Source organism: Parasteatoda tepidariorum, chromosome 5 (assembly GCF_982258835.1).
Source record: "Parasteatoda tepidariorum strain Cologne lab strain chromosome 5, Ptep-v5.0, whole genome shotgun sequence".
Taxonomy (NCBI): Eukaryota; Metazoa; Arthropoda; class Arachnida; order Araneae; family Theridiidae; genus Parasteatoda; species Parasteatoda tepidariorum.
Window position 1 is genome coordinate 52,491,868 of NC_141759.1, and position 15,539 is coordinate 52,507,406.

General features: G+C 29.6%; 1 protein-coding gene across 5 annotated transcripts in view; it reads right to left on the bottom strand.

Annotated features, from left to right (window-relative positions):
• The window catches only part of LOC107452833 (pyrroline-5-carboxylate reductase 2), a 43,711-nt gene that overhangs the window by 22,261 nt on the left and 5,911 nt on the right, over nucleotides 1-15,539 (bottom strand). Inside the window, exon 1 of one of the 5 annotated variants that reach the window (XM_087163932.1) lies at nucleotides 8,603-8,796. The exons of 2 other annotated variants lie outside the window; for them this stretch is intronic. Coding sequence is in view for 2 of the 3 variants with exons in the window: in XM_016069437.4 (XP_015924923.1) it covers nucleotides 1,422-1,494 (73 nt within the window). In the remaining variant the exon portion in view is untranslated. Of the gene's footprint in view, nucleotides 1-1,421; nucleotides 1,635-4,483; nucleotides 4,672-8,602; nucleotides 8,797-15,539 lie in introns of those variants that run through there. 2 more of the 5 variants (XM_016069438.3, XM_016069437.4) reach the window with 2 other exon arrangements.

Consider the following 15,539-nt stretch of genomic DNA (forward strand, 5'->3'; position numbering starts at 1 on the left):
TCTGCAGATTAATAAGGGTAATCAGTTGAAGTGCAGAATCAAGAATTTTCCTTCCTTTACCTAGGTTATGTGCGCAATAACAGTTCCCGTATCATTAGTGTTCAAAAGTTTTTTTCTTTCTTTTCAATCTTTTAACTCATTTGTTGATGGTATTTATTGACTGGATTCTTCAGATATTGAAGCAATAAATAAATGATATATTTTTCTAAATTGTAATTATATTTTAAACCGTTTAACCGTTTTATAGTTTTCAAAAAGATTGATGATTGATGTCAGCAACTAATGAGTTGATTGCTTAATAGTAGTAACTTGATTCTTTAGATCGCGAAAAATAAATATTATATTAATTTAAGCACACGGAAACGTTGCTGTTGTTTCAGCAAAGATCTTATTTTCACTTTAACGATAACCTAGAACAGGGATGACGAACCAATGGCACGCGACACAATATTTTGGGCACGCCACCGATCACAAAGTTCACTGTGAAGCATATTAACAATTAAATTAAAATTCACAAAAAATTGACAAAAAAACGAACTATTAATGCCAAAAAAGCAATTGGGTATAATATGAAAAAAACACAACTACTTCGATTTAGTAGGAACAACATATGACGCAATGCTAAACGAATGGAATTTAGTTGTTGTTTATTTAGTTATTGTTATTAGTAGTTGTTGTTATTTGTTTTAGTTGTTGTTGTTTATTTAGTTGTATTTAGTTTCAATAACTTTTCTTTATAATGCAATAAAATCTGGCGTGCAGCTATTTAAACGATCGAACACTTCGTTTGTTTATTTGTGGCTTGAAGTTAGGCTCGCAGAAAATGCCGTTCATGGGTTAAATTTAGTAGGAACAACACAACCTGTGACGTAGGCTATATTATACCCAATTAATAACCATAAAAAAGCAAGCTAACAATAAATAACCAGCAAAAAAATTAACAATTCTGCTTAAACTAACATCTTAGAACCCTAATATAAGTTATTTGTCATCTAATCTGCAACAACAGGAGTCCCACTGATGTTACTTTAAGTTGAATTACGCGCATAACTGAGACATTACAAAATGTATTTTTTTTTTCGTAATAAAGAAAGAGTTTTGAGTTGATAGTATCTAGTATTATTATTTACCCAATAATCGCGAAGTCAAAACTATTTGTCGGCACGTCTATGACCTCATTAAATTTTTTTTTAGAAAAAATGGCACGTTGGTGCATAAAGGTTCGCCACCCCTGACCTAGAAGGTAATGGGCAGATTTCCTAAATGAAACAATGAGAAAGCGAAATGAAACAACGTTTTGGCACTTTAATGAATCATCCTAATAAATACGCACATTGCAGATAGTTTGTAGAATAACTGATTTTTACACTTCAGCGGTATCTATTACGGCAATTACAAACAAGAATTATAAGCAGACCTACTGATATACTGAAGTCCCTTCACAATAGCTTGAGCAAATTTTCCAGCTCCGACAATTCCAAAAGACAAACTCATTTTTTTCCCGGCACTATTAAAACACTATTAAAAGACTTGCAGCAGTTAAGGAGCATTTACAAAAGATGATTAAAAGAGTGAAAAAGCGATTAAAATACTCGTTTAGATTTTTATGCTCAGAGATGTTTTGATACTATACTCATTCTAATTTTATCACATTTTTCTGTAATGTTCTTTTTCACGTGAACTCTGCTTATGCGTCAGAGTTTTAAAATGTCGAAACGAGTTTACACACTCATTAAATTTTGTGGATTCAGATTTTTCTCGATCTCATTTTAGAACATTGTTTACATGGCCTAGGTGAATTGAGCATAAAACCTATGAAATACTGTAATAATTTTCACACTACGGCTATAAAAAATACGAGATCTGCCATATTAAAGACAAAACTGCTATAATTTTCACACAACGGCTATAAAAAATACGAGATCTGCCTTATTAAAGACAAAACTTCTATAATTTTCACACAACGGCTATAAAAAATACGAGATCTGCCATATTAAGGGCAAAACTGTTATAATTTTCATACAACGGCTATAAATATACGAGATCTGCCATATTAAAGACAAAACTGTTATAATTTTTGCACAACGGCTATAAAAAATACGAGATCTGCCATATTAAAGACAAAACTGCTGTAATTTTCACACACCGGCTATAAAAAAATACGAGATCTGCCATATTAAAGACAAAACTGCTATAATTTTCACACAACGGCTATAAAATATACGAGATCTGCCAAATTAAAGAAAAAAAAAGTATTATGCTCCCGCTCTTGCTTGCTCCACTCACCAAATTCACATTCAACACTTTAAAAAAAAATTTTTTTTTTTACCATAAGCGATGATATTTTTCACAAAATTTAGTTTTGAAATTATACAATTATTGCAACTTTATATACATTGTTAAAAAGTAGATAATAAGACAAACGGACGATTTTCTCATTTAAAAAATATATTTATATAGATTATAATAGATTTATAGCAAAAAAGCTGAAAAAATCATTAAAAAGAACTCAATTTTGCCATATCTTTCAAACACGTTATAATTTCGAAGCATTTAAATTAGGGATTTAACCTTTAAATTAGAGAAACAAAAATATTTATGGGGAAACAATAACTTTATGACTTATATCAATTTTATGCTGATGACAACCAAAGCAATATGAAAATTAAGGTGGGAAAACTGGATCCTACCACGTGATTTTCCAGCCAATAAAAATGTATTGACAACAATGGAAAACTGCGACACCATCATTAGATTTCCATATATAGTAAGAAATGATAACATTGTTCAACTTAGCACCATACTGAGGCTGCAGCAAATTAAAATATTCAATACGCTCAATTATTTGCGAGTAAAAAAAGAGTTGCAAAAACATTTAGTGTTGGATACTCATTAAATGGACTTTGGCATATTGCAAAAGCAACAAAATCCTGACTATATTTAAAATCAAAGTCACGTTAAGCTAGCCTTTTCTTTAAAAACAAAAACCAACATGGGCTAAGCTAAAATTGAAACCAAAACAAGATCTATCATTTTTGAAATTAAACAACTTGGATTCAATCGAAATGTTAGTTATAATTTTGAAACAGATTTATCTCCAAAATATACCATACGTAAAAGGATGATTAATAATATTCACAGGGAAGCAGAGCAAGCAAAATACAGGAAATAATAAACATACTAGGGGGCTCCTCCCCAGTTCGCTGCGCTCATCTCCGATAGTGCTGCTTTCTGAGTTTCTTTTGGATCGCTTCGCAAACCGAGTTTGCTTTGTTCGCTCTTTGGATACTAAAGAATTTTCGTCTAGATTTGTACTCTTTTTAAAATTAAGTTAAAGAAATACAGTGAAACATTTGATTAAGATCCATTTCGGTATTTATTTGTATGGTTGTGACATATAAAACATATTACCACACAACTTATATTAGTATCTGAGTTACCTACTACTATATTTTCTGTTGCACTTTATACCATAATTAATTAAGCATCACTTGCCTCAATTTTAAGCATGGTTGGATTGAGGAATGAGGGGGACTGGGTTTGATGTGTTACTTGGGGCCTTACCCCTATTTATATCTAAGTAGCCAAAATTTACCTATAATCAGGAATACTGTACCTTTTTATGAAATTCTATTAGAATCGAAAGAAAAAAATTAGAATTCTCCATTTTTACTAAATTTGTTATATTTTTGCCAACGCAAAACCCCAAGACAATTTTAAGTGTTTGGTAGGTGATTGTAGTAAGTTAGTTTGAAAAATCAGAAACAAAAGATAATAACTGAAATTAGAGAGTTGGAAAAGGGGAAAGTTGGGTGAGGGACAAAAGGAAAAATGACCATATATTTTTTTCTTTCTATTTTTCGAATTTTGAACTTAAAATATATAATACGTTCTTAATGGTTCTAAAGGAAGACTACATAACATTACTTCCGAAAATGTTTAATAAATTGTTAGAAAATTACAAAAAATTGATTTTAACATCATAAGCTTTAGCGGTCCCGTGTGGGGCTCTAAAAAATTAGTAGCTTGGGATTACTGCTCCAACAGCCCCCTCTTGAAACTCGTCCCATTTCACCTTCTTAGCTTCAACAGTAAGTTAATATCAAAAAATACTTTCTTTAAATATTTTTTCTTGTTTACAATTCGTACAATTGCATGCATTGTAACTACAATATCTATCACTACCATTTATTATTACAAAAAACGAGTATAATTCCACTCCTATAATTTTATTGCTCATAATTTCATTTTTTATTAGAATTTATAATAATCTATTAATCCAAATTACTTACAATATATAGAATATAATTACAATAATAATCAATTACATTTACAATTACGAAAATTAGCTTATAAACCCACGGTATCAGATCATTGATCACAATTTTATAATTTCGAAGAGATCAAAAAACTAACATTGAATCATCTAATTAATCAATTTAAGTGAAATAATAAAAGTTTATTAAGAAAAACATATAGTTACCCGCTTTTAAAATTCCTCTGGTTAAAGCTTGAGCCATTTTCCCGGCACCAATAAAACCAAACGACATTTTGTTTTTTAGTATCACAATGAAAATTCTACGATTGATAATTTGTAACGTACAGCAGCTGCTTTATAACTAAACTAGAATTGCAAGAAGCTACCAGAAACAAACATCACTGGAATAGAATAGATAAACAATATCATTTCGCGATTGGTTTACTCACCGATTGAATTAAATAAGGAATGAGGATAATTCTCGTTTCCGATTGGTCAGTCAAGCGATTCTAAAATTTTATATACTTATCTATCCATTGTGTACAAAATTAAAAAAAAATGATACGAATTTTCAATGGAGGCGAAGATATTAATAAAAATAATAATTCAATATTTCTTCTATTATAGTAAATTTATAAAAGAACACTAACAGAAACTGTTACGAAAAAGATCAATGCAAGTTTCTAATAGATGTAAAGGTATTAAAAATACAATATAAAATACGGAATTGATTAATATTTTACATATTTTATCCATCCACTGCGTATAAAATTTAAAAAAAAAATTGAGACAAATTTCCAATAGAGGCAAATATATTAATAAGAATAATAATTCAATATTTCTTCTGCCTTCTATTATAGTAAATTTATAAAAGAACAGAAACTGTTACGAAAAAAATCAATGCAAGTTTCCAATAGATGTAAAGGTATTAAGTATTCAATATAAAATACGGAATGGATGAATATTTTATATATTAATCCATCCACTGCGTATAGGATTAAAAAAAGGAAATTGAGACAAATATATTAATAAGAATAATAATTCAATATTTCTTCTGCCTTCTATTATAGTAAATTTATAAAAGAAAACTGACAGAAACTGTTACGAAAAAAATCAATGCAAGTTTCCAATAGATGTAAAGGTGTTAAATATACAATGTAAAATACGGAATGGATGAATATTTTACATATTTTATCCATCCACTGCGTATAAAATTTTTAAAAAAAATTGAGACAAATTTCCAATAGAGGCAAATATATGAATAAGAATAATAATTCAATATTTCTTCTACCTTCTATTATAGTAAATTTATAAAAGAACAGAAACTGTTACGAAAAAAATCAATGCAAGTTTCTAATAGATGTAAAGGTATTAAATATACAATATAAAATACGGAATGGATGAATATTTTATATATTAATCCATCCACTGCGTATAGGATTAAAAAAAGAAAATTGAGACAAATATATTAATAAGAATAATAATTCAATATTTCTTCTGCCTTCTATTATAGTAAATTTATAAAAGAACACTGACAGAAACTGTTACGAAAAAAATCAATGCAAGTTTCCAATAGATGTAAAGGTGTTAAATATACAATGTAAAATACGGAATGGATGAATATTTTACATATTTTATCCATCCACTGCGTATAAAATTTTTAAAAAAAATTGAGACAAATTTCCAATAGAGGCAAATATATGAATAAGAATAATAATTCAATATTTCTTCTACCTTCTATTATAGTAAATTTATAAAAGAACAGAAACTGTTACGAAAAAAATCAATGCAAGTTTCTAATAGATGTAAAGGTATTAAATATACAATATAAAATACGGAATGGATGAATATTTTATATATTAATCCATCCACTGCGTATAGGATTAAAAAAAGAAAATTGAGACAAATATATTAATAAGAATAATAATTCAATATTTCTTCTGCCTTCTATTATAGTAAATTTATAAAAGAACACTGACAGAAACTGTTACGAAAAAAATCAATGCAAGTTTCCAATAGATGTAAAGGTGTTAAATATACAATGTAAAATACGGAATGGATGAATATTTTACATATTTTATCCATCCACTGTGTATAAAATTTTTAAAAAAAATTGAGACAAATTTCCAATAGAGGCAAATATATGAATAAGAATAATAATTCAATATTTCTTCTACCTTCTATAATAGTAAATTTATAAAAGAACAGAAACTGTTACGAAAAAAATCCATGCAAGTTTCTAATAGATGTAAAGGTATTAAATATACAATATAAAATACGGAATGGATGAATATTTTATATATTAATCCATCCACTGCGTATAGGATTAAAAAAAGAAAATTGAGACAAATATATTAATAAGAATAATAATTCAATATTTCTTCTGCCTTCTATTATAGTAAATTTATAAAAGAACACTGACAGAAACTGTTACGAAAAAAATCAATGCAAGTTTCCAATAGATGTAAAGGTGTTAAATATACAATGTAAAATACGGAATGGATGAATATTTTACATATTTTATCCATCCACTGCGTATAAAATTTTTAAAAAAAATTGAGACAAATTTCCAATAGAGGCAAATATATGAATAAGAATAATAATTCAATATTTCTTCTACCTTCTATTATAGTAAATTTATAAAAGAACAGAAGCTGTTACGAAAAAAATCAATGCAAGTTTCTAATAGATGTAAAGGTATTAAATATACAATATAAAATACGGAATGGATGAATATTTTATATATTAATCCATCCACTGCGTATAGGATTAAAAAAAGAAAATTGAGACAAATATATTAATAAGAATAATAATTCAATATTTCTTCTGCCTTCTATTATAGTAAATTTATAAAAGAACACTGACAGAAACTGTTACGAAAAAAATCAATGCAAGTTTCCAATAGATGTAAAGGTGTTAAATATACAATGTAAAATACGGAATGGATGAATATTTTACATATTTTATCCATCCACTGTGTATAAAATTTTTAAAAAAAATTGAGACAAATTTCCAATAGAGGCAAATATATGAATAAGAATAATAATTCAATATTTCTTCTACCTTCTATAATAGTAAATTTATAAAAGAACAGAAACTGTTACGAAAAAAATCCATGCAAGTTTCTAATAGATGTAAAGGTATTAAATATACAATATAAAATACGGAATGGATGAATATTTTATATATTAATCCATCCACTGCGTATAGGATTAAAAAAAGAAAATTGAGACAAATTTTCAATGGAGGCAAATATATTAATCAGAATAATAATTCAATCTTCTATTATGGTAAATTTATAGTTTCTATTATTGTAACCTTTCCATTATTGTTAATTTATAAGAGAGAACAGTAACAAAAACTGTTACGTAAAAATAAATACGAGTTTCCAATAGAGGTAAAGGTATTAAGCGTACAGCAATAACATTTGTTTTAGATAATTCTACACATGTTTCACTGTCTTTTAATAGTAAATTAAAAAAAAAAAAACAGTAAATTTCATATTACTGTTACCTAAATATTCCAATGGATTTAAAAGTGTTAAAAACAATAATTGTTTTTACTAATTCAGTATTTTTTTTTCGACCCTTAAGTATCGTAAATTTCATATTATTGCTACCTGAAACACAATACAATCTTTCAATGGATGGTTAAGTATTAAAAACAATATTTGTTACTCCTAATTCAATATCTCTTCGATCTTCTATGATATTATTCTCTAAAGACCTAAGCTTTAAATAAAGGCAGAAAATGTGATTTTTACTTAGAAATATGAAGTTTAGATGAACGTAAATTCATAAGTGCGATTAAATATTTTCAAAATGATATCCAATCAATTGAACTGAACTTTTTTTAGTTAAATAATTACATAAAAATGATAGAATTAAATTTTTAAACATTTTTTTTGCATATTATAGGATATTTTTACTGCGCATTTTTTCACATTTTTGAAAAGAAGAAATAAAAAATACGTAAGACTCAAATAATAAAATATTTATATGCTATGAAAGTATCCTGAAGGTTGACTTAAATCGAAACTTACCTTTCTTATAAATTTTAATTTCAATTAAAAATTACCGACCAAGGATGATAAAAGCAAATTTAATTTTTAAATAGCCAATCACTTTGTAAATGCATACAGATAGAAAAACAAATCTTAAATTATTATTTAAGTGATAAAATTGTACGAAATGTTGTCTAAAATATAGGACGGAGAGGTTATGACAAATTAATAAAAAAGAACAGTATTATTTTATATCATTGTTATTTTAGGATTTAAAAACAACAGTATTACCAAAGAGTGTATTTTTATTTTACCGCAATATATTACAAAAATAAAATTACCTGTTCGCAATTTATCCTCTACTAAAAAAATTACGTGGCTGTCTGTATTCCTGATAAAAAGATCAATTGAAAACTTTTTTGCCCAAGTTAATCGAATTTGTTATTCATTTAAAATTAAGGCATAAAAATTAACAAAAACTCGGTTTTCATTTCTACATAAATTTGCGGTTTTGTGTATTCAACACAAATCCACTGAAACTTTTTACCCACAAAAATTAAAAATAAAGATATTGGTTTCAAATGGTTGATTACTTCGAATCAATTGTTTATTGCTTTATTGAAATTGCATACATTTGCAGGCTTATACGCCTTTGTCAATTAGAAAGACAGATAGAACAATTCAGAGAAGGACATCACGAAGAATACGTCCAGGGTTACGGCGGGATTCGAACCCGCTACCTCCACGCTTTGCACAGCGCTTGGCCGGCGATACCGCTCGGTCAGGGAGGCCCGTTCGAATCAATTAGCTAGTTTATTAATTTATTGGTAGAACATACATTTGCAGGCTTGTGTGTTCAATTAAGGCTTATGAACCTTCGTGAAGTAGATAAATAGTACGATATTGAGAAGGACAGCACGGAGATACATCCAGGGTAACAGCGGGATTTGAACCCGCGCTTCCACGCTTCGCACAGCGTTTGAAGGCAATATCACTCGCTTGACACAGTAAAGCTGATTATTTTTTTCCCTTTTATTTCCAATGCCCACCTGTATTAACATTCCGTCAATTCAGGCATTTACTGTGCAGATTTGTTGGCCACTCTTTCAGAGGCACCATATTAGGTTGCTCCCACAGTAAATGCAGATAGTACAAAGAATGAAAGAATATCCATGCCTTGCCCGGGATTCAAACCCAGAACCTCTCTGATGCAAGGTCAGTTCTCTGACCCCTACATAGTCCGGTTGACGTAAAGCTGATTATTATCCCGCTTAAATTCCACTCCACTATTAATACTAGGATCTGATTAATCAAGAGATATTAGACAGATTTTGCGTAACATTTGTCCTACGTTAACTAAATGCAAACTGTAGAATTAACTTTATTTCCTACTCTTAATGGATTCTACGGTTTATAGGGAAATAATTCTCACAAGCGTCGTGAATTTTTTATAGGTCACGCTGATCCACCAAACGCTTCGTTTAGTGAAAGTAGATTATTCGAATCCCGCTGTTACCCTGAATGATCTCATTCTCTAATTTTTACTATTCGTTCTTAAACTTAGCAAACACTTAGCCGTTTATGTAATGAGTACACAATTTTGCATGTATGTGTAACAATAAAGTCTAACGCCTTGTAAAATTGTCCCGCAGTGGACTAATCGTACACAGAATCGTTCACAGAAACACAGCATCACTGGCTGCAGCCAGCAAGCTGGTTTGGTGACCCCTTTGATCTGCCTGCGTAGGGACTAAGGGTGCGTGGTATCGGTCGTCGTTAAACTGTTCTACCGTTAAGTGCTTGACTTCGCGTTCAGGTTGTCGGGTTACCAAAGTAGGGGAGTCATCCCCTCTGCAGAGAATCAAAATTGTGACGGCATGTCTTTGGATCATCCTCAGGGATATTTCCCAGACCGTCGCCAATAGCCCATTGTGCAGCTCTAGTGTGACGTAAATAAAGTACTTACTTATCTACCATGTAAAATTGCGCCATTATTCTCGAACTGCAAGATATGGCGTTCGAGAATAATGGCGCAATTTTACATGGTAGATAAGTAAGTACTTTATTTACGTCACACTAGATAAAGTACTTACTAGTGTAATTTAGAAAAATTAGTTACATGTTCGCTCCACATGTAACTAATTTTTCTAATAATTTGTTACAATTAGTTACTTTAGAAAAAATCAGTTACATGTTCGCTCCAGGAAGCCATTTAAGAACTTTTTTTATGTGAACTTTACTTTTAGAACTTGAAGAACTTTTTATATGTTAATAATTTACAAGGCCTTATCATAACTAAGGAAATAGATCAAGTATTATGTGGCATACACTCACCAAATCTTGGTCAAACATTGGACCAAAATCACAAACCCCACTAATTTGAGGTGCAAATAACTAAATTTTTATTTTTTTAAACAAATAAAGATGTATAAAGAAAAATTGAAACGCCAAATCTTTGGTCAAACATAAAACACAAGAACTCCGCAAACATGAGATCCAGCCATCTTTTTCATTTCTTAAACGTATAAATCAGTATAAAGAAAAATTTTATTATTTTAATAAACCTGTTTCTCATTCATTAAAATTTATGCAACGTATGATAGTTGTTCGGATGATAAATTATTACCCAAAATTCCTAATATCAGCTCGCTTATAACAGTATGCTACACAACTTCCTGTATAATATTTATATATATATATATTTATATATATTATACCTGTATAATATTTCCTGTAAAATATATTATTAATAATATTTTTAACACTAGAAACGTGTAAAAGTAAAATAAGTGAAACAACAAAGGTAAAAATAATTATCTCTGATCTAAATTTATTCAAAGATTAAGTATTTGTTGAAAATAACACGCGTTGTAAACAGATGATAATAAAAAGTTGATAAATATAGATTTTAAATGAGTAAAAAATAATTTTTAAAACGCATTTAGATTGTCAATGTATTATAATCCAAAGTTTAATAGAAAAAATTGGCATGCGTTATATTTTTGCTATCAAAAATAATAAGATAAAAAAAAACAATTATATTTTAACGATAGATTAATGGTTAAGCATGTGACCATTCTCCCCCCATCTTTTTAGATAGAATTTTTTTAAACTATTGTTCTTTTTCTCAAAACTAAGATGAACACTAAAGTATTTAAGTGAACTGAACTGTATAAAAATATCTGGGCACCTGAGGCTGCTTACGGCCCTTTTCCCAGTCATATATATATATATATATATATATATATATATATATATATATATATATATATATATATATATATATATATATATATATATATATATATATATATATATATATATATATACAGTGGTGGCCAAAAGTGTGGACACTTTTTGAAAGTTTCATGTTTTTCAACTTTGTGTGCTTGTAGAATATATTAATTTTCACTTAAATACAAACGTTTACATATCAAATTGAAGGTAATTTAATGTAGAATTTAATAATAAATACAGTATTACAATATCTGTATTACAAAAAAAGTTATGCAATTAATAGTAAGATCTATCTTAGATTTGCATTTTTTTAAAGTGATACTTACACAATCAATACTTAGTAGGATAACCCTTAATTTTTAAGACAGCTTCACAGCGTCTTTTCATCGAGTGAACGAGTGTTTGGAGTTCATCTTTCGTAATCACATGGTGCCAAGAATCAATTATAGCTTCACTTAGTTGTCTCTTATTGGATGGACGTTTTTTTCGTACAAGAATTTTCAAACGTCGCCACAAATTTTCCATTAGACTGAGATCAGGGCTGTTTCCTGGCCATGGTAATATATCTATGCCTTTATTTTGAAACCATGCTTTGCATACTTTTGCTGTGTGGCATGGAGCTGAATCCTGCTGAAAAATAAATTGTTCGTTGTTGAGGAAGAGATCCCTGATGGCAGGTATCAATTTTGGTTTCAGGACAGTTTCGATGTATTTTTTGGCATTCACGATGCCAAATCAGGCCGAAAAAAATGCACAAGTGCTACTACCGATAGAAAAATTAAATGGGTATGCCTTCAAGATAGAAAAATGTCATCAGATGCCATTAGATGTGAAATGAATGCAGCTGGAATTGCAGTAAGTTCAAGAACAATAAGAAGAAGCTTATCAGGATTTGGACTACAAGCTAGAATTCCAAGGAAAAAACCATATTTAAATCAAAAGCAACGCGAAAAACGAGTTAAGTCGGCAAAAGAACACATTAAATGGTCAGAAAATTAATGGAAGCAAGTAATCTGGAATGATGAGAGTAAAATATTGCTCTTTGGAAGTGATAGTAGAAAATACGTGAGACGTAGAGTAGGTGAAGCACTTCATCCTGATTGCATTGAAGCAACTACTAAAAATCCAACAAATGTCATGATTTGGGCATGTATATCTGCAGATGGTGTGGGCCGAATTCAAGTGATTGATGGCATCCTGAATGCCAGAAACCAAAATTGATACCTCCCATCAGGGATCTCTTCTCCAACAACGCACCATTTATTTTTCAGCAGGAATCAGCTCCATGCCACACAGCAAAAGTATGCAAAGCATGGTTTCAAAATAAAGGCATAGATATATTACCATGGCCTGGAAACAGCCCTGATCTCAATCCAATTGAAAATTTGTGGCGACGCTTGAAAATTCTTGTACGAAAAAAACGTCCATCCAATAAAGGACAACTAAGTGAAGCTATAATTGATTCTTGGCACCATGTGATTACGAAAGATGAACTCCAAACACTCGTTCACTCGATGAAAAGACGCTGTGAAGCTGTCTTAAAAATTAAGGGTTATCCTACTAAGTATTGATTGTGTAAGTATCACTTTAAAAAAATGCAAATCTAAGATAGATCTTACTATTAATTGCATAACTTTTTTTGTAATACATATATTGTAATACTGTATTTATTATTAAATTCTACATTAAATTACCTTCACTTTGATATGTAAACGTTTGTATTTAAGTAAAAATTAATATATTCTACAAGCACACAAAGTTGAAAAACATGAAACTTTCAAAAAGTGTCCACACTTTTGGCCACCACTGTATATATATATATATATATATATATATATATATATATATATATATATATATATATATATATATATATATATATATATATATTAATAAATTGGTGAGTCACAAACCACTATTATTAAATGACAAAAATAAATTCCTTTGGTTTAATGGTTCTGATCTGATTACCTTTTAAACAACTATGTCTCAAATAAAAAAAAATTCACACAGTGGATTTTATTATTATATTTCTTAACCGTCGTTGAACAGCCGACTCAATTTTGGGTTTACAACTACTAATGTTCAACTCCATACCCTTGTAATTTTGAACCAATGCAGAAGACAAGGGAACTCCTGGTGGATATAGTATTGGGAGAAATTTGCCTTTGTGGAGGACTTTTTGATGGAACTAACCCGCATTAGCGTTGTATGGAGAGGAAGACCACGAGAACCTTCCACGGTTAGCCTGACGGCAAAGGGACCCTGGCCCATGATCCGTCTAAAATTGAGAATATTTCACGTCACCACTGTGTTCTGAGAAAGCCAGATGCGGATTCGTATCGACCAGCCATCGCTGGGATTCGAACCCGGTCCACCTCATTGGAATGCAAACGCTATCCTATGAGCCATCACGGCTCACGCAGAGGATTTATCGTAAGACACTTTTTCCACTAGATCACTGAAGTCAAGCATCGCTGGCAGAGGTCAGTGAACGGGTGGGTGACCACTTTGATCAGAAGGGAACGAGGGTGCGCAGTATGAATGCTTGTTAACTGTTCTCCCATGAAGTGCTCGACTTCACAAACAGGTCGTCTAGATACCAATGCAGGGAAGCCATCCCATCTGTAAAAGAACAAAATTGTGATGGCATGACTCAGGGATGCTCCCATATTGTTGCCAATAGCAAATTGTGTAGCTCTAGTGCGATGTAAAGTACTGCTACTCAAGTAAATAAATAGCAAATTAAAATAAAAAAATATATATCATCACAAATTAGCTCAAAAACTATATTAAAATATACTGTTAATATTATAAGGTATCATGGAATTCAGTCAATTCAGAATTTTACATTGAAATCTGCAAAAGTTTATTAATTTTTGCGATATTGGGTCCATTGAGAAGTTTCTTTGTCCGGAGGGTTCTAAAAATCGAATCAGCTGATCATTTCGAATCAGCTGATTGTTTAAAATTTTCTGATATATACAGCTGTTATTCTTAATTAAAGTTTGAATAAATAAAAATTCTTTTATTGTTTTAAAATTAATTAAAAAAACAACTTTTTTCTCACCTTTTAAAACCTAGGTGACTCTTATGCTTATTCCATGTCTCTTACGTACACCATGTTAGTGTTTACAGTTAAGTTCACAACAAAACAATCAAAAAATCACTTTCAAACCGAAAAGAGAATTTATGTAAGCTACTTTTTAATTTAAGACATTTTTCGATTCAAGAGCTTTTATGTATTTTGATTGATTCATTGTTGTACAATTATGCTTACTCTATGTTTGCATGAATAAAAATATTTCAAAAGCATGCATGTTAAAGACAAAATAAATAAAACAAAGTGGCTTAAGTTACCTCTAAATTTGATATAATTAAAACCACCAGTACTAATTAAAATGTTCGCCCGAAATCGATTTTTTTTCTTATTACTATTTTAGTTAAAATAGATAAAATAGTTTTAGTAAAAATTATTTGAATATAAATTGATACATTGTCAATTTAAAAAAATTTCCAATACAAGAGCATTTATGCAATTTCATTGATTCATTGTTGTATAATTACGTTTATGCTATGCTTGCATGCATTAAGAATTGTTTCAAGGCATGCATGTTAAAGATAAAATAAATAGAACAAAGTGGCTTCACCCTTAAGTATGAGGTAACTAAAGCTACCAGTACAAATTCAAATGTTCACCCGAAATTTGATTTTCTATTTCTTTTTACTATTTAAGCTAAAAATTAATATTATTTTTTGTATAATTTAATTAAAACTTTTTTCTCAATATTTAATTATTTCAATTAAAATTGATACATTCGTCCATTCGTATGATTCATATAAAATGGAGTTTTCCAGGGATATTTCTAACAATTAGAATTTTTTATACGATGTGTTATACCATGTATAGCACAATGATTATACGAATCGCGCCCTCACTGTTAGATACACTTTACAGCAGAATTGATCACGGTTATTTTATAGGACTGATTCTTCTTTAAAACACATTACATGATTGATATTACATAAAACATAATTTAA